Source organism: Schistocerca gregaria, chromosome X (assembly GCF_023897955.1).
Source record: "Schistocerca gregaria isolate iqSchGreg1 chromosome X, iqSchGreg1.2, whole genome shotgun sequence".
NCBI lineage: Eukaryota > Metazoa > Arthropoda > Insecta > Orthoptera > Acrididae > Schistocerca > Schistocerca gregaria.
In genome coordinates this window covers 233905400-233925240 of record NC_064931.1, presented here as the reverse complement: position 1 = coordinate 233925240, position 19841 = coordinate 233905400, and the positions used below count along the sequence as shown (strand labels likewise).

General features: G+C 44.8%; 1 protein-coding gene across 3 annotated transcripts in view; it reads left to right on the top strand.

The window, feature by feature from the left end:
• Positions 1–19841, top strand: part of LOC126298806 (tubulin beta chain-like) — a 131364-nt gene that overhangs the window by 51011 nt on the left and 60512 nt on the right. For all 3 annotated transcript variants that reach the window (XM_049990271.1, XM_049990270.1, XM_049990272.1), the window contains exons 5-7: positions 11328–11527; positions 14437–14689; positions 19652–19801. In XM_049990271.1, the coding sequence (XP_049846228.1) occupies positions 11328–11527; positions 14437–14689; positions 19652–19801 (603 nt within the window). The remainder of the gene's footprint in view (positions 1–11327; positions 11528–14436; positions 14690–19651; positions 19802–19841) is intronic.

Genomic DNA, 19841 nt, shown 5'->3' with positions numbered 1-19841 from the left:
ATCCCATCCCCACCTTCGCAACCTGATTCTGACCTGCTATTCGTGGATGTCGCCTCCCTCCTTGTCGGTGCCGGGTGGTAACCCAGTGGCATGACTGGCTTTAGCATGTTAAACCCCCATTTGAACCATCGTTCTGTGGTTATCCAATGGAATTGTAATGAATATTACCGTCAACTTCCAGAGTTTAAATCCGTTATTTTGTTGTACTCTGCAGCTTGTGAGGTTTTACAGGAATCTCATTTTACTGATAACTCACTGACCCTCTGTGGGTTCTGTGTTTTCTGTCGAAATCGGGTCGGCCCCCTGTGGGCCTTTGGTGGCGTTTGTACGTTGGTCTGTACAACCTAAACCTACATTGGAAGTGGTTGCTGTTAGGGTCCACCTGGACTCTGAGGTCACGGTTTGCAATTTTTATCTCCCTCCTGACAGGATTCTTACACCTGCTGCCTTACCTGCTCTTCTTCAGCAACTTCCTCCTCCCTTCCTCCTCCTCAGGGATTTTAATGCTCATCATCCCTTGTAGGGCAGTGCATTTCCATCTATATGGGATCATCTCATAGACCAGTTTCTTGCAGACCACGACTTGTGCCTTCTTGATGGTGGCTTGCCTACTCATTTTAGTGCCAGTCATGGTACCTTTTCTGCCATTTATCTTTCTTCTCCCTCCCTCCCTCCCTCCCTCCCTCCCTCCCTCCTTCCTTCATTACACTGGTCAGCACACTTCGACCTTTGTGATAGTGATCATTTCCCGCGGATTCTCTCGCTCCCTTCCCTCTCCCTGATGGACAGGTGACCTCGTTGGTCTTTCCAACGCACCGATTGGCCTCTATATACTGCACAGATCGTGTTTTCTCCCTCTTTGTCGGATTGTGTTGATGACGTCCTACGTGACGTGTCTGATGCGATTGTTGACAATGATACCTTTGCTGTACCGCGCTCATCTGGACCATATCGCCGCCGGCAAGTACAGTGGTGGAGTACGGCCATTGCCATCTATGATCGCCATCGAGCTTTGCAACACCTTAAGAGGCTCTGATCCGTTGCCGACCTTAGTATCTTTAAACGCCTTCACGCTAATGCCCATTACTTAACCAAAGAGAGCAAACGGATGTGTTGGGATAGCTACACTTCGCTTTCCAAGGTTGCCATCGGCAGTCTACTCTCCTGGGCCTTCACCTCTTGGGTGGGCTTTGCACGGATCCGTTGAGTCTCGCAGAACGTCTTGCGACCCATTTTGCAACAGCATCAGCCTCCTAACTGGCTGCTTTCCTTCACCAGAAACAGTGGGCCGTAGCTTCCACCTTATATTTTATCACTTGCCACTCAGAATCGTACAACGAACCTTTTACTGAATGGGAACTTCTTTCCGCACTTCCTTCTTATGATATGGCCCCTGGCCCAGACTCATTCATAACCAACTGCTCCAACATGTCAATGTTCCACAACGGCAACATCTTCTCTGGGTGTTTAACCATATTTGGCTCCAGAGTGACTTCCATTCTCAGTGGAGGGATAGCATCGTGGTTCCTGTCCTTAAGCCTGGTAAGAACCCCCTGTTTGTCAAAAGCCTTCGGCCAATTAGTCTGACACATCTTGTTCGCAAGTTACTTGAACGTATGATAGCCCGCCGGCTCAAGTGTGTCTTCGAATCTCTGGATATATTGTGACTTCCGAGAGGGATGGTCTCCAATCGATCATTTACGTCGCTTGGAATCCGCAGTTCGGTCCTTTTCCCAGCGCCGCCATTTGGTTGCAGTATTTTTCGACCTTTGCAAGGCCGATGACACGGCTTGGCGCCATCACATCTAACTTTTATTTCACGAGTGGAGTCTTCAGGCCCACCCCCGATTTTTCTCCGCCAGTTCCTGTTCCATCGGTTGTTCAGGGTTCGGGTTGGTACTGTTTTTAGTTTTCCATGGACCCAGGAGAATGGCATCACACAGGGTTCAGTATTGAGTGTACTTCTTTTCCTCAATGCTATCGATGTACTTGGGGCCTTTGTCGGTCATTTGGTCACGCCTGCTCTGTATTTGGATGATTTCTGCATTTGGGTTAGTTCCTCTTCGATGGCCTCTGCAGAGCGGCAGCTCCAGGGAGCTATACGGTGTGCCTCCGCATGGGTCCTCTCACATGGGTTTCAGTTCTCTCCTTTAAAATCGCGGCTGGTCCACTTCTGTCGCCATACTACGATCCACCCTGATCCAGAGCTCTAGCTCGATGCACAACGATTACCTATGGTCCCACAGTTAAGTTTCCTGGGTCTTCCCGATAACAAGCTCACTTGTCTGCCTCATATCAGTCTTCCGAAGGTAGGATGCTTCCGTAAACTCGATGTCCTTCGCTTCCTTGCCCATACCTCTTGGGATGCAGACCGCTCCATCCTTCTCCACCTTTATCAGGCTTTAGTGCTGTCTCGTTTGGACTATGGTAGTCAAGTTCATAGTTTGGCTGCTCCTTCCACACTGCGCCTCCTGGATCCAGTCCACCAACGTGGTATCCATTTGGCCACTAGTGCCTTCCCTACTACCCCTGTTAAGTCTTCTGGTTGAAGCTGGGACCCCCCCCCCCCCTTTGTGTTCGGTGGCCCCACCTTCTGGTTTCTTATGCAATGGTTGTCCGTTAACCTCCCACTCATCCTTCCTATTCTATCCTGTTGCCAGACCATGGACGTCACCCACCTGATTCCTGCTTTCAGGAGGGTTTACCGGTTGGGCTCTGCCTTGCACATCTTTGCCATGATTTTCAGCTTCCTTCTTTGTCATGTCTCCCACGTTTCTTCTTCGGTTAGCTCCTCGGCCCCGAATTCGGATGGATCTCAGAGTTCCGAAAGATTCCATTCCCCCAATGGTGGTCTGTTGTTCTTTACCGCAGAATTTTATGGGAGTTACAGGATGCTGCTGGTTTTTTACACCGATGGCTCTAAATCTGCTGATCGTCTGGGATATGCCTCCACATCCTCCGTTGGCGCGGAAAATAATCTCCTGCCACCTACATGTGGGGTATTTACTGCGGAATTGATGGCAATTTCCCAGGCCCTTACCTTTATTAAGCAGTTCCAACGCAACTGCGTTTTGTTATGTACGGACTCAGTGGCCTTCTGGCTATTGACCAGTGTTTTTCCCGCCATCCCTTGGTCTCGGCTATCCATGACCATCCCGCTGATCTTCACCATGTTGCTTGTTCCGTTGACTGACTTTGGGTCAATGACCATGTGGTTATCTCAGGTAATGAGCTTGGTGATCGTTTGGCTGGGGAGCACTCACTTACCCCTTTCTCTGTAACTCCTCCTGCAGTGGATTTATGGCTTCACATCTAATCCCACTTCCCACAATCATAGGCCAACTCATGGGAGGCTACATCCCCACTTTGTGGTTGTGGAGCCTTCCAGTCAATAGCCCACATTTTGGTGGAATGTCCCCTTCTTTTGGCTCCGCGTACTAAGTACAGACTTCCCCGCACTTTACCTTTAATGTTGGCTGACGATCCCGGATGGTCGTATTGCTTCTCAGTTTCCTCCTTGAAGGTGGTTGTTATCAGTTTTAAGGTTTTTGATCTCACTCTGGTGTTGGGGCAGGGCGGTGTGGATTGGGGTGTCTCCCACTGTAAGCTGTGTTGGCATATTCGCGACTCCCCTCCCTGGCCAAGATCATCTTCTCTTTCCCTTTTACTGTGTTTTTATCACTTTTTACAATTGGTTAGTCTCCTTTTTCGATACGCACTTCTACATTCTAGCGGTTGAATGCTTTTAAATAGTAGGTGGTCTTGGCTCTACCGCATCAGAGGTGGAATATTTCCTGCCTGTAGCATAGCCTTGGGGTTGCTCTCTTGCTGACTTCTCTCATTTTGTTTTTACCATTGACGACACGACTGCACTTCTACGTTTTTTGGCCTTTTCCCTTTTATCATTCTGACTTTTCCGAGATGTCAAACTGTGAGACTGGGCCACATTTGAAACGAGGGACTGATGACCTTGCTGTTTGGTCCATTCAACCCCAATGAACCAACCAACAAGAGTTACTGTGAACAGTTCAGTGACAATTGGTTCTTGTCAGAATCGACAGCAAACTAACGCCAATAACACTAGTTCAGATACAGATATTGACGCTTGCAGATGATGTCGAGAACGTACATGAGGATAAGAAATGCGTAATACAGTAAGAACAGGAAGAAATCTTCTAACTATGCGGGTTATAACGCTGTATCAGGTGAAGGAAAGAAGAAAGTTACGATAGGAAATGGGCTAGGTAGCTAAAATGAGAAAGGACACAGAATAACAATGTGCAATAACTTTCAACTACACTCCTGGAAATGGAAAAAAGAACACATTGACACCGGTGTGTCAGACCCACCATACTTGCTCCGGACACTGAGAGAGGGCTGTACAAGCAATGATCACACGCACGGCACAGTGGACACACCAGGAACCGCGGTGTTGGCCGTCGAATGGCGCTAGCTGCGCAGCATTTGTGCACCGCCGCCGGCAGTGTCAGCCAGTTTGCCGTTGCATACGGAGCTCCATCGCAGTCTTTAACACTGGTAGCATGCCGCGACAGTGTGGACGTGAACCGTATGTGCAGCTGACGGACTTCGAGCGAGGGCGTATAGTGGGCATGCGGGAGGCCAGGTGGACGTACCGCCGAATTGCTCAACACGTGGGGCGTGAGGTCTCCACAGTACATCCATGTTGTCGCCAGTGGTCGGCGGAAGGTGCACGTGCCCGTCGTCCTGGGACCGGACCGCAGCGACGCACGGATGCACGCCAAGACCTTAGGATCCTACGCAGTGCCGTAGGGGATCGCACCGCCATTTCTCAGCAAATTATGGACACTGTTGCTCCTGGGGTATCGGCGAGGACCATTCTCAACCGTCTCCATGAAGCTGGGCTACGGTCCCGCACACCGTTAGGCCGTCTTCCGCTCACGCCCCAACATCGTGCAGCCCGCCTCCAGTGGTGTCGCGACAGGCGTGAATGGAGGGACGTATGGAGACGTGTCGTCTTCAGCGATGAGAGTCGCTTCTGCCTTGGTGCCAATGATGGTCGTATGCGTGTTTGGCGCCGTGCAGGTGAGCGCCACAATCAGGACTGCATACGACCGAGGCACACAGGGCCAACACCCGGCATCATGGTGTGGGGAGCGATCTCCTACACTGGCCGTACACCTCTGGTGATCGTCGAGGGGACACTGAATAGTGCTCGGTACATCCAAACCGTCATCGAACCCATCGTTCTACCATTCCTAGACCGGCAAGGGAACTTGCTGTTCCAACAGGACAATGCACGTCCGCATGTGTAAGTCAACTACCCTGGCCAGCAGGATGTCCGGATCTGTCCCCCATTGAGCATGTTTGGGACTGGATGAAGCGTCGTCTCACGCGGTGTGCACGTCCAGCACGAACGCTGGTCCAACTGAGGCGCCAGGTGGAAATGGCATGGCAAGCCGTTCCACAGGATTACATCCAGCATCTTTACGATCGTCTCCATGGGAGAATAGCAGCCTGCATTGCTGCGAAAGGTGGATATACACTGTACTAGTGCCGACATTGTGCATGCTCTATTGCCTGTGTCTATGTGCCTGTGGTTCTGTCAGTGTGATCATGTGATGTATCTGACCCCAGGAATGTGTCAATAAAGTTTCCCCTTCCTGGGACAATGAATTCACGGTGTTCTTATTTCAATTTCCAGGAGTGTAGTAATAGCGGAAAAAACTATTCAAAAAACACGAGAGGTGGTACACTTGTGAAAGGTCCAGGGACAACAGAAGATTCCAGCTGGATTAAATCATGGTCATATTTCGAAATTGTGGTGTCAGCGCCAGACACCACACTTGCTAGGTGGTAGCCTTTAAATCGGCCGCGGTCCGGTAGTATACGTCGGACCAGCGTGTGGCCACTATCAGTGATTGCAGACCGAGCGCTGCCCCACGGCAGGTCTAGAGAGACTTCCTAGCACTCACCCCAGTTGTACAACCGACTTTGCCGAGACGATAGTTAGCATAGCCTTCAGCTACGTTATTTGCTAAGACCTAGCAAGGCCCCATTATCAGTTTCTATTGATATTGTAAATCATGTACCGTCAAGAGCGACGTTCGTCATTAATGGATTAAAGTTAAGTATTCCACCAGCTACGTCCGTTCTCAATTCTAATTCCCTTGTCATGTTCCTGACCTCAGGCCAGCCAGCCTGCGTGAGCTGAGAATCGTGCATTTGGGCCTCCTCCAAGTAATACGGTGTTGACTCTCGTGCTAACCACAACAGAAATCATTTTGGATTGTACGGATTATTCATGAGCATATACAGGTCCGGATCATAATTTAGTAGTAGAGTAAACTGAAGTATAACAGAATCGCTCGCACTGAGGAATAATGGGATTTGTTTGAAGTACTGAGACTGTAGATACTGCGGTAATGAATAACAAAATAGGTACTGAGTTGAAGAGGAGGAAATTACTGAAGGTGGACAAAGAAGTATGGGTATAACTAAGATAGCGTCGAAGGAACTGCACACTAGCCCGCATCTCGTGGTCGTGCGGTAGCGTTCTCGCTTCCCACGCCCGGGTTCCCGGGTTAGATTCCCGGCGGGGTCAGGGATTTTCTCTGCCTCGTGATGGCTGGGTGTTGTGTGATGTCCTTATGTTAGTTAGGTTTAAGTAGTTCTAAGTTCTAGGGGACTGATGACCGTAGATGTTAAGTCCCATAGTGCTCAGAGCCATTTGAACCAAGGAAGTGCACATTACATAATTGGTAGACGAAAGGAGGCCAAAAATGTTAAGGAAAAGACAGGAATGCAATTGTATGTCACGTATGCATAAAATAAGTAGCATTTGCATAAAAGCCAATTTGAAATGTCTGTAGAAACAATGTTGGCCTAAAGGAATCGAAAAGAGATGGCTGGGAGAAGGACTTAGACAGGAAATGGAGAAGATAAAACAAGCTTCTTTGAAATTAAAGCAAAAGCCGTAACACTGAGAGAGTAGTGATAATTTGCTATTAACCGCAGAAAACATAGCGTATGCTGGAAAGAGTATGTTGGACAGTGCAAAATGGAGGATTTGTTGGGGATGATAGAAAAAGAAATGGTGGTAGATATATTAATATGCAGTATTTAACGGTTTTCGAATATTTGCGCTGAATTAAGACAGGAGGGATAGAAAACATTACTTCTCAGTGTCTAAAATCATTTTGGAAGTGGCAACCAGGCGACTATTAAACATGATGTGCAGAATTTGAGAGAGGAGACATGCCATGAAACTATTGGAAAATATAATCTATCCAATCGCAAAGTTAGTAAGAGAAGTGCCAGAACGGTAGCAGTCAGCGTAAAAGATCATGCATGCAGTCTTCTGACAAGAATTAAATACAAAATGAAAATAAATTTGAGAACTGAGAATATGTTAGTTAGCGATCAGTTTGGCTTTCGGAAAGGTAATGGCGCAAGGGAGGTCGTTCTGCCGTTTCGATTAATAATGCAAGCAAGTGTTAAGAAAAATATACATTTTCATAGGATATGTCGAACTAGAAAAAGAGTAAGACCTTAAAAATTCTGCATAACATTGGAGTGAGCTATAAAGGTGTGTAATACGCAAAATTTAAAAGGTCAAAGAGAAAATAAGCAGCTTGGAGGATCAAGAACAAGGTGCTCAGATTGAAAAGTCTTTGGTCACCTGCTGTTCAGTCTATACAGCGAAGATGCAAAGATGGAACTAAAAGAAAGGTTGAAGAGAGTGGAAATAAAATTAAAGGTGAAAGGACATTAATGTTTTGATTCGCTGATAACATTGCTATCCTCGGTGAAAGTGAAGAGTTAATGGACCTGTTGAATGGAAAAGTCTGAGTTCTGAATATAGATTGAATAAACAGAAGTCGGCGGTAATGGTATGTAAATATAATGATAAACTTAACTTCAAAATGGTAACACAAGCAGGCGAAGTGAAAGCATTCTGCTGCATTTTAAGCGAAAGAACGCGTGACGGACGAGGTAAGCAGACTGACAGAAGCGAAAAAGAAGTCTACTAGAATTAAACATAGGCCTGGTTTTGAGAGATAAATTTCTGAAAATTAAGTTTGGAGCACAGGGTTGCATGGAAGTGAAACATGGCAAGCGGGAAGGAGAATTTACTGACGACCTTGTAATTGTCAACGACTGTTACGGACTCAGAGCAGTTTAGCAGTGTGGATACTTGCTTGAAAGGGATAAGATGATCCGGGTCCAAAGGAACATTGCATCGTTAAGTCTGAATAACACATGCACTTCAATATCATACTTATCCGCCGGCTCCGGGCAAGCTACTTCAAAGTAAAATGTCTCTCCTGTACAGGAATATACATATTGTATGTAAGGGTATAGGTTGTAGACACATCGTTGACGACATTTGGAATTTTGGATCTGGGCACGAGTCGTTGTCGGATAACCTAATAGTAAGGCGACCGCTCGCCCTAGGTGAGAAATTTGGGTTCCAGTCCCGGTTTGGTACAAATTTTAATTGCCATTTCATAATACAGCTTACGGTTGTCCATATTTAAAACTACGTATACATTTCATGTAGCTACTTAAGTTAGTTTCACATGGTACAGAAAATCACAGAACAGCAGTTCGGGAAGGATTGGGCGTAACGTGTGATACGCAATCTGCTGTCAACTTAGCAAAGGGGCATCCCGTCAAAAACCCTTGCTATTGGCTGGGGCTGCTTCACATATGCTGTCCCATATTACTCACTAATTACACTTTCGGTTAGGTGCATAGTAAAGATGTACATATCAAAGTGATATGACAGATTCATTACACCTTACGACCAAATAAATTGTTCAGATGAAAAGTAACTCATATGAAGAAGCGGATGTAATATAAGCTGTTACAGATGTAGGTTGCCATGTACCAGATGAAGATGCAATCCACAGCTGCTTCCTTCCTGTAGCACACTTCATTTCTTCCAACTTATCGTCTTCATTCAAATATCTAATCCCTACATTCTAGTTATTACATGAAAACAAAAATTTTCACGGACTTCGGGAAATTTTTGTTTAGCGAGAGGGCACAAATATTTTGCAATAGTTTTTGTTTGCACACTTCGTTTCCATGAAAATCAGAAAACTTTACTTCAGAGTAAAACATGTTTTTTACATGCTGGTGTTTGCTAGTAAAAACCCTCCCGAGACATAACTAATAGTCTGTATTAGCCTATCTTACTTTACTTTTTGCTGCTGCAAAACACAGTGATGGAATATTTTGGCATTCAAATTCAATACAGCTTGCAGTGTTTCACCGCATCTGCAAGAATATCAGATTTATGGAGTCATTGCACACCGTCACAACATCTGCAAATCAGTTTCCTAATAGTTTCACAGCTTCTGGAATTTCTCATTCTTCAGATTCAACATAGTCATCTAACAGCAGGAGCATGCGTAGCTTATAGTTTGGATTCAAATTTTGATAACTCCTTTAAAATTTTTATTTTAAAATCCTTATCAAAATAATCTCAATCGCTTTTACTCAGTTCATTAGTTTCAATCTACAAGGTAACAATTACTGAGCAATATGAAATAAAACGTCCTAACTTTTGAGTCGTTTGCGTTAGGATGTCCAAACTGCTCTGGTGCCCGCGGGGCATTACATGAATTAGTATAGTCTGGTATAGCGACGAAGCCGACTTTCATTTGGATGTATTCCTCAATATCAAAATTGGCGCATTTGGGTTTCTGACAATCCGCATTTCGCGATTGAGAAGTCTCTTCACCCTCAACGGGTGACAGTGTGGTGTGCAATGTCCACTCGCGGAATAATCGATGCGATATTCCTTGATGGCACGGTGCTACAAAATGCTACGTGAAGGTTTTTGAAGATTATCACAAGTGTCGTTGATCTCAAGATGTGATTCATGCAAGACGAAGCTCGACACCATCGAAGCAGGAGTGTGTTTGATGTCCTGGAAGACTACTTTGGGGACCGCATTCTGGCTCTGGGGTACCCAGAAGCCATTTGCATGGGCCTCGACTGACCACCATATTCTCCGGATCGGAAGACATGCGACTCCTTTCTGTGAGGCTGTACTGAAGACAGGGCATACAGTAATAACCCCATAACCGGTGCTGAGATGAAAATAGCCATTCAGGAGGTCGTCGACAGCCTCGATATTCCGACACGTCAGCGAGTCATAGAGAATTTCGCTATTCGTCTGCACCTCACATCGTGGCAATGATAGGAGTATGGAACATGTCATAACCTAAATCCGAATATATAGCTACATTTACATACTCAATAAAGTGTGTGCCGTAGTTTGTAACTAATTTACGTTTTTTCTCATATAGTTCAATAATTGTCACCCTCACTTCTAATTTTTTGTTGCACCATTTTAACCATGGTATTAACTTTTTATTCTTTTTTCATCTGCAGTTTTTCTCAATCTGATTTTAATCCCCTTACGTTTTAACTGTGATTTAAATTCTTCCGTTTAACCATTTTGTATTTCTCATGTTCCTGCAGGTATTATTTCTATTCATTTTGACTGATTTACTGTAATCCCTACTTTTGCTTGAATCTACATCTGTGTTGTTTTGTCCATACTTCAGTCAGACTCTGTTTTACATGTTTGTATAACTATCAGCATCCAAAATACGTACGTCTTCCTCCGAAAAATAAATTTGACTACATTGCACAGATAATATAAACGTCGTTTGTTTTGTAATAGTTACAGATTTTGAAACGTTTAAATACCATAATTAAATAATTAAAGTAACATGTACAAAGATTGCAAATGTAAATAAAATAATAAAAATGAGGACAAATAAATTTTAATTAAAATGACAGCAAAAGGTTATCAATAAAAAGTAATACTTACCCCAATTAATTGAATAATTCTCTAAGTTATCCCAATAAAAGCTTGAAAATACAAATTGTAAAAGCTCACAACAGGATTCTAACCCAAAACCTTAAACATGTTATGTATGTCTTAATCACTACACTACGCTGCCACTTCAGAAAATCGTATTACACGCAAAATAGTGCGCGCATTTGTTTCGAACTATTCTTTCGTATTGCAAGTGCTCACCTTCGGGAAAACAGTGATAAATGTTGCCGTTTTTCAAGTAGTATTAATGCATTGTGCCACGCAGCAACTACTGACACTTGCTCATATTGACACGAAAAAGTTATTTTCGTTTGATGTACACCACAACGTACGTGTTCTGATGAATGCACAGAAACTACTGTTACAGTACTTGTGTGACGCCAGTGTGCGCGTTGGCGTCTGGGAATTTTTTCTCGCCAGCGGTTATAATGGCATTCCTCATTTTTATATATACCTCGAATGTAGCCACTCATTATTCTTTCCGCAGGTGTCTGACACGGTGGTGGAACCGTACAATGCGACCCTGTCAGTGAATAAGCTGGTGGAGATTACAGACCAGACTTACTGCATTGACAATGAGGCACTGTACAACATATGCTTCCGGACGCTGAAGGTGCCTAATCCCAGCTATAGCGACCTCAACCACCTCGTCTCACTCACAATGTCAGGAGTAACAACGTGTCTCAGGTACGACTATTAATAAACAGGAAGAACCGTTGATGGCTGCGACGTCTCACTTTTCTCGTCACGGTTAAAGGTGTGTTCAGCCAAATTTGTATTTCCCTTTTCGCACAGCATAACTCGCAGCACCTGGATGAGAATACTGATTCGATTGTCGAAACAGTACGAAAATGGATACAAACTCTGCTGAAAATGTGAAAATAAAGCATTGGCGACTCTCTCGCTCTCCTCTCTCTCGCTCTCTCTCCTCGCTCTCTCTCTCGCTCTCTCCTCTCTCGCTCTCTCTCCTCTCGCTCTCTCCTCTCGCTCTCTCTCTCGCTCTCTCTCTCGCTCTCTCTCTCTCGCTCTCTCTCTCTCGCTCTCCTCTCTCTCGCTCTCTCTCTCTCGCTCTCTCTCTCTCGCTCTCTCTCTCTCTCGCTCTCTCTCTCTCGCTCTCTCTCACTTCGCTCTCTCTCTCTCGCTCTCTCTCTCTCGCTCTCTCTCTCTCCTCCTCGCTCTCTCTCTCCTCGCTCTCCTCTCTCTCGCTCTCTCCTCTCTCGCTCTCTCTCTCTCTCCGCTCTCTCTCTCCTCTCGCTCTCTCTCTCTCGCTCTCTCTCTCTCTCGCTCTCCTCTCTCTCGCTCCTCTCTCTCTCGCTCTCTCTCTCTCGCTCTCTCTCTCTCGCTCTCTCTCTCTCGCTCTCTCTCTCTCGCTCTCTCTCTCTCGCTCTCTCTCTCTCGCTCTCTCTCTCTCTCGCTCTCTCTCTCTCCGCTCTCTCTCTCTCGCTCTCTCTCTCCTCGCTCTCTCTCTCTCGCCTCTCTCTCTCTCGCTCTCTCTCTCTCGCTCTCTCTCTCTCGCTCTCTCTCTCTCGCTCTCTCTCCTCTCGCTCTCTCCTCTCTCGCTCTCTCTCTCTCGCTCGCCTCTCTCTCTCGCTCTCTCTCTCCTCTCGCTCTCTCTCTCTCGCTCTCTCTCTCTCGCTCTCTCTCTCTCTCTCTCTCTCCTCCGCTCTCTCTCTCTCGCTCTCTCTCGCTCTCTCCTCGCTCTCGCTCTCGCCTCTCGCTCTCGCTCTCGCTCGCTCTCGCGCTCTCGCGCTCTCGCGCTCTCGCGCCTCTCGCGCTCTCCGCGCTCTCGCGCTCTCGCGCTCTCGCGCTCTCGCTCTCTCTCGCTCCTCTCTCTCTCGCTCCTCCGCTCTCGCTCTCGCTCTCGCTCTCGCTCTCGCTCCTCGCGCCTCTCGCGCTCCTCCGCGCTCCCTCGCGCTCTCGCGCTCTCCGCCGCTTCTCGCGCTCTCGCGCTCTCGCGCTCTCGCCGCTCATCGCGCTCTCGCGCTCTCGCGCTCCTCGCGCTCTCGCGCTCTCGCGCTCTCGCGCTCTCGCGCTCTCGCGCTCTCGCGCTCCTCGCCGCTCTCGCGCTCTCGCGCTCTCGCGCTCTCGCGCTCCTCGCGCTCTCGCGCTCTCGCGCTCTCGCTCCCCTCCACCCAAAGGTGTTCTCCAACAAATGCCGATGTTAATGCATCGTCCCTAATTTTATGTCGGTCTCTTCTGATGATAGACGCCACTGTTGCTGCTAATGCACCCTTAATTACGTATCCATCTTCGTAGTCTTCTTAAATCTTTATTGGTTTCTTAGGAAATTTGGATTAGACGTTTCCCACTCACCCTTCTCGATGTATGTATGGCGTGCTATCTAGGACAAAATAGTGCGGTAGGGTATTCATACATCTCTTGACGCTGGTGTGAAGTGCGAAAATGTAAAAGTAATCGAACATGACATAGGTTAGCGTCGAATACATTGTATCAAGTTTATCCAGCTTAAAGTATTATAATGAATTGATTAAGTACTTTATATTTCCTATACTGTATTTATACTTACAAAATTTGTAAATAGTTTTCACAATGATTGAATTCATTTTCCTGTCCAATAAGGTATGTAGGTAACCAAGCATTGCAGTTAATCATTTCGCAATCAAAAATTTAAGATAGTCTTATCACCCGGTTCTTGATCAACTTGGGCTTCATAGTATAAAATTGACTATTCCATCAAAACAAAGTGTCTTAACACAATCCTCTTGATCATCGAAGCACTAGTTTTGAGCCTGCAACATTTTTAGGGATGCTTCAGCTGGAAATTGCAGAAAAATTGACGAATTAGCAATTAAGTGTAAACAAAAGCGTCCTCGACTGAAGTGTTGGCACTGCTTCCCACACAGTGACTATTTTTTTAAAGAATAAATACATAGTTACCACATGTAGCATGATATCGATCACAACGATACGTAAGATGTCAGATTTTTCGCTGTACTGAAGTTTTGCTATAACGAAAACAATTATTCTCATTTCATATACTTCGAAACACGAAACTGTTTTAAAGTTATTTCATGGTAGTTGTTACTTATTTACAAAAGTTCTGTCAAGGAATCTAATTATGAGAAACCATACTTCTACTGCTTTTAAGTAAAATAAAATTTACAGAGTTGGTCAACTAAACAATCTACATTAACGCTGATTTTTAGACAGAATATTTCACATTACTTGACTAGTATGGATATATTGATAAGACACATTTAGGACACATTTAGGACACATTAGAGGCATCAAGTAACAGTGAACTTGGAAATAGAGGAATGAGTATGGTGGTAAAAATTGTAAAGGTGAGCAAGGCTTGAGTACTGTAAGCAGGTTACAGTGAAAATACGTTGATGAAATTAGACACGGTCCCCTCAAGAGACAACTAACGGGTTACAGAGCTACATCGTAAGATTCTGATTGTGATACCATTTCACAGAACGTATGGCAAATAGGTATCACATATAACGTTGGCCTAGTAAAAGTATATAAACAGTAGAATGATGGTCTGCCAACAAATAGGAAAAATGTATCAAGATTATCGCTATTGATGTTTTTCCGATTGGTATATTGATACATCGTTGTCACTTATACAGGTTCCCTGGGCAGCTGAATGCGGACCTGCGTAAGCTTGCTGTGAACATGGTTCCTTTCCCGCGTCTGCACTTCTTCATGCCGGGCTTCGCCCCGCTTACATCACGCGGTTCACAGCAATACCGCGCGCTCACCGTGCCGGAGCTTACACAGCAAATGTTTGAGGCCAAGAACATGATGGCCGCCTGTGATCCAAAGCACGGGCGATACCTCACCGTTGCTGCGATCTTCCGCGGCCGCATGTCCGTTAAGGAGGTAGGTAACGGGCTCTTCTCAGTGTGTGTAAACCTAAAAAGTTGATACAAATAACATAAAATTAAACCGACATGTTGATAACAAAAGATATTTCAGCCTTTGATTGTTTTGAGAAACAGGTGAAATAAGCTGCTGCTGTTGTTTTCGTCGACCATCTCGTCACGTTTTGCATTGGTTAAAGCATGTGTACGCTAGTCCTTATGTTTGCAGGCATTGTTACTTATACCTCTGTCGGACACCCTTAGCGCAATTACTAGCTTCCTACGATAGAAGCCAATCGTATATTCCCTCTACGGGTCAATTTTCCATGGGTGGTGTTCATTCACGAACTTAAAAAGATCTCACTGTCAGCATTAACTTTCTAAATTACTTACAAAATTGGCAATTTCGGTTTCTGGAACATAGCTCAACATAACGTGTCAACTGACATTTATGCTCGTATTCATAAAATGGTCTGTACTGGTGTAAATCTCAGAGTTGAGCAGAGTGCGGCAAATTGATTACACTTCTGCCTTCAAAAATGTGTAGTACGATCTGGCTCTAAGTAATAAAATTGACGATGATAGTTAACTGTTGAAGGGAGCAAACTATCACAATACGCTTAAATCAGACAGCGACTGCAGCTGCTGTGAACGTGTGGTGTAGTGAGGGAAATTCACTCTGAAGATTCCTTGTGCTGGTGCTCCGAAATGTTCATCATGCACATGGAGAAATTTCGAATTCAGTGGCCAGCATGGCTCTGCATCGGGTTCAACGATTGACGTCCATATCCTCGTTCGGATCAACTTCGCGCCCAGACTCATTGGTCAAAACTCAGATACACTTACCTCCTCCATGACACAAGATTAGAGTTCTCTGCTCCACGACGCCCGAAGGAATTCCGCTAATCTCGTCCACGACAGAAGACTGACGCCCCACTTTCTCAAACGTTATGCAAGTCCACGAACACGACATGTGAATTACGTGCCAAAACGTTAAGAACCACCAATCGAAAATGGTAGTGCTCTCTTGCACCAATTGCACATCACCCCTTGTACTGTACAGTCTTCTTCCATAAGCTGGGGAAAAACTATATCCCCATGCTAGCACATCTCGAGGCATCGAACAGAAGTTCACAGTCAAGTTCCCTGACGTCACGATCGGTGTCCGTCGACACACCTATTTTGCGTGCACGGGAAAGTGGCATCGGAAAAATGCAACAGTCCTCAGGCGTACAACAGAGCCGCCCCATTTCGAATATTTCGGCGACATGTTTTCACAGGTCCAACTGATAACGGTCTTGCAGGGACGTTCTGTGGAAACATGAGGACCCCTGCAGAAACGATGGGATGAACATATCCTTGGCCAAGAGAAATTGTCAGTGCCTCGGCTTTTAGCAGCTCGGCGAAAGCAATCGTCAAGAGTTCTGCCTCTGGCCTATGGAACAATACGCTGGGGCGCGCTCTGGGCTCACCGCTTGCCGTAGGCAGTGGACCTCCCATCCCCCCATCACCTCTCCAGTGCTTTAAGCCATGTCCTCTGCCTCTGCCTCTGCTTCCGCTGTGCTGACCAGTCGCCCTTCACTCTGTTGATACCTATTCTCAAGACCCATCGTGTTCTCCGAACTGGAATCAGTAAACCTCATCTGCCACAGCCATGGCTCCCGACAAAGCAAGCGCTCAGTTCCATCAGCTCTAATAACTTCACGCATCTAGCTAACATTTAATTCAGTGTTACAGGCTACTCTCTTTAGTAGCCTCATTGACCATAGAGCCTTCCTAACCTAATAAAAGTACCTTAAATGTGTCTGCTTGAATGAACAATTAAAGCGGAAGAAAGGCAGGACCGAGAGACTTGCCGTCTTTAAATTTTTATGTATGTTGTGTAGTTTTTGCAGTGTCGTCTTCTGAAACAGAAGTACTTACGAATAACATTGTATCATTGCCATCGTCATACTACAAGCTATCAAAATTACATTCGATATATAGTCATCAAGGTAACTAATTAATGCAAGTTGCCAAACTATCAGTGTAGTGTTATAAATCTTTGAGATTTAAGGGAAGGAAGTGGTATGACGTAGCAAAACTGAGGACGCCAGTAATAACGTGTCAGATTAGTTCATGTATTCACAACTGTCAACAAACCTGCCACTAATTGACCTAGTCTCGTTTTCGCTTAATGTGGGCACATTTTCACAGCTGTGAAATCCACCTATGAAGATGGGCCATATAACATGTGTACATATATGATGCTCTTAAAAATGTGACACATGCGGAGTCATGAAGTGTCAGTAATGTCGTTTCATATTGTGGCTGCCATTTGCGCGAGGCCATGTGAATTAATTGATGAAATTCTATATGAATAATGTCGTTGCGTTTCTGTGTTCCACTACAAATGACGAAAGGCTGATATAGCTTCCGGACATTCTATAAACATAATTTGAAGTCAACATTGTCCCACAACCATCGTTCCAGTTTAAACTGAAATGAACCAAAATGCTGCATCGTCATAATCGTTAATAGCACTATTGCGCAATAAACTTCAGCTGCTCCTATTTGCAGCTGCATTATACAGCAACTGCTAAGTCATGGAAGCTGTAGATCCCAAACGACAAGCTTTGCACGAAGCGTTCCTAATGCGATTTTCCACAGTGATATGTTATATGCTGCACAGAGTTTTCGTGACATCGGTAGTAAATCGAAAAAATTGCTGCCTATCGCAAAGTTACTGGATTTCTTTAAACCTTCCACCCCCACCCCCCAAATTCAGCTAATTTGTAAAATAATCTCCCAGGATGGTGAGAGAAACGTCGTTCCCCTATCATCTACTGATCTGAACGTGATGCTGCTGCTTAGAATAGCATTTCAGCAATCTTATCACAGAACAGCTACTGGCTCATTAAAACTCTTTTGGCGTCTGTAGGAACGGATTGGTATAAGGCGATATGGATTCCACTGAACATAAAACTGCGTTACTCATAGACAGATTAATAAAGTGTGGCATGGGCCTTCGTAGTCCAGTGAAAAATTGCCAATGAGTGTTGCACGATATGTAAATATTTCATTTTTTGCTGTGTTGCTTTTGACGATGATTTGCTTACGTAACTGGTGACTCGGGTAAATGCGGAACCAAAAGGCTAAAACCAGCACCTAAAAGTAGTGTTTCTACGCTTGTATCGAAGTTCTATCCTCGTTAATAAGTAACAAAGGCAGATCTACCAATCCATCTCTGATGTCTAGCTGTCCCAGAAGCATGTGTCTATCCCAAACGCGATTGCGGAGTGCATTCCACTAATTGTAAGATATTCCAAGAACAACAATCCGGTCATACGGCGAATGTTCAGTATGTGGTCTGATTGAGACAAGTATATTATTGTTTAAATCATCGCTCGTATTGTCAGTCAGTCTCACCTCTACCTTTACTAGCTGTTACTTACTAACGATAAAATTGATTAGATCTGAATCACGTTTATTCCTATCACACTGATAATTTCCTGGAGCGGTTTGGCCAACAAAACTTACCTCCCACTCCTGGCGAACCACTGTCTAACGTCCCCCGCTGTATGAGGATGAAGGATTCATCGGAGCCAGGGGTCTGTCTGGTATGAACTCTTGCAATACTAGCAAAGAAGACAGCAGACCACCGGCCAAGTAACATCAGCGAACTTCTACTGTCTTCACCTAAAGTACTGAAAATCGGTTTCCACTTAGTGTCCTTCAAATATCAATTTTTTCAAGTGAATGGAACACCTGTACCCTTAATATTATGCACGCATAGAGCTACCACAAAATGTCTTTCATATGAGCCAACAACCAAACAAATGTATATGGTCGTATTTTGGATGTAAAAATAGGCGCGATTAACTATCTCAAGTATTATAGGCAAAGACAATGTGAATGGAAATGAGTGAACCTTACAAGAATCTGTAAAGCGCTAAATCGAAAATATTTTGTAGAAACAGCATCGCTATACATATACAGGTATGATGCAGCTCTTCATGCTAGACTAACCCCTGCAAGTATATCTTATCTGCATAACTACTGCAACCCGCATCAGTTTTATTTATCCCGTGGTCTTCCGCTACAGCTTCTACCCATTTTTTTCCCCTCCTGTATCAAACTAAAAAATTATTGATGCATTGCTATTTGTCCCATCAACCGATTCTTTTAGTCAAGTAAGAAATTTCGTTTTCCCCCGATTTGATTAATGTATATTATTGGTTACTTGATCTACCCGTATAATCTTCAGAAATCTTCCGTAGCACCAAATTAAACACGCTGACTGCCAGAAGGCCACATTTGACGTGCCAGGTCCGCTGACAGCGCGCCAACCAATGGCCTCTTGGCAGTCAATGTACTGAATGTGGCGCTACAGAAGAATGCTGAAAATTATATGGGTAGATCGAGTAACTAATAATGCAACTAATCAAATTGGGGGAAACGAAATTTGAGTCAACTTGACTAAAAGAAAGAAACGTTGATGAGACACATGCTGAGGCGTGCCCGCTGCCGGCGGCAGTCCACATGTTAACGAGCTATGTTATTTACATGTCACTTCTTTTACAGGTTGAAGTAGAGTCCAATATCTTCTGGAAAGGGAAATAATTTCTAATTTTGAAAGTGGTTTTAGGTGTAGACAAATTTCTTTCTGAAATGATTTCCTTGCTACAGCCATTTCGTATTTTATATGATCTATACTTCAACCATCGTCTGTTACTTAGCTGTCCAAATAGCAAACCCCCATTTGCTACATATAGTGTCCATTTCTTAAATCCTATTCCCTCAGCACCACTTCATTAAATGAGGTTATAGCATTTCCTTTGTTTCACTTTTATTGATGATCATATTATAATTACCCTTTCTAGGCACTATGCATTGTCAGTATTATAATGGACTTGGTATTCTGCCAAATTGACACTATTAACACAAGTTTATGTAGAACATGCGCTGTTGTCACAGTGAAAGCACCCGAAATTGTTTACAGGTGGACGAGCAGATGCTGAGCATGCAGAACAAGAACAGCAACTGCTTCGCAGAGTGGATCCCTAACAACGTGAAGACGGCCGTGTGCGACATTCCGCCCAAGGGCCTCAGCATGTCCTCTACGTTCATCGGCAACACAACAGCCATACAGGTAAAAAAATAAAGGAGTAAAACGGTGTGTCCAAATCACG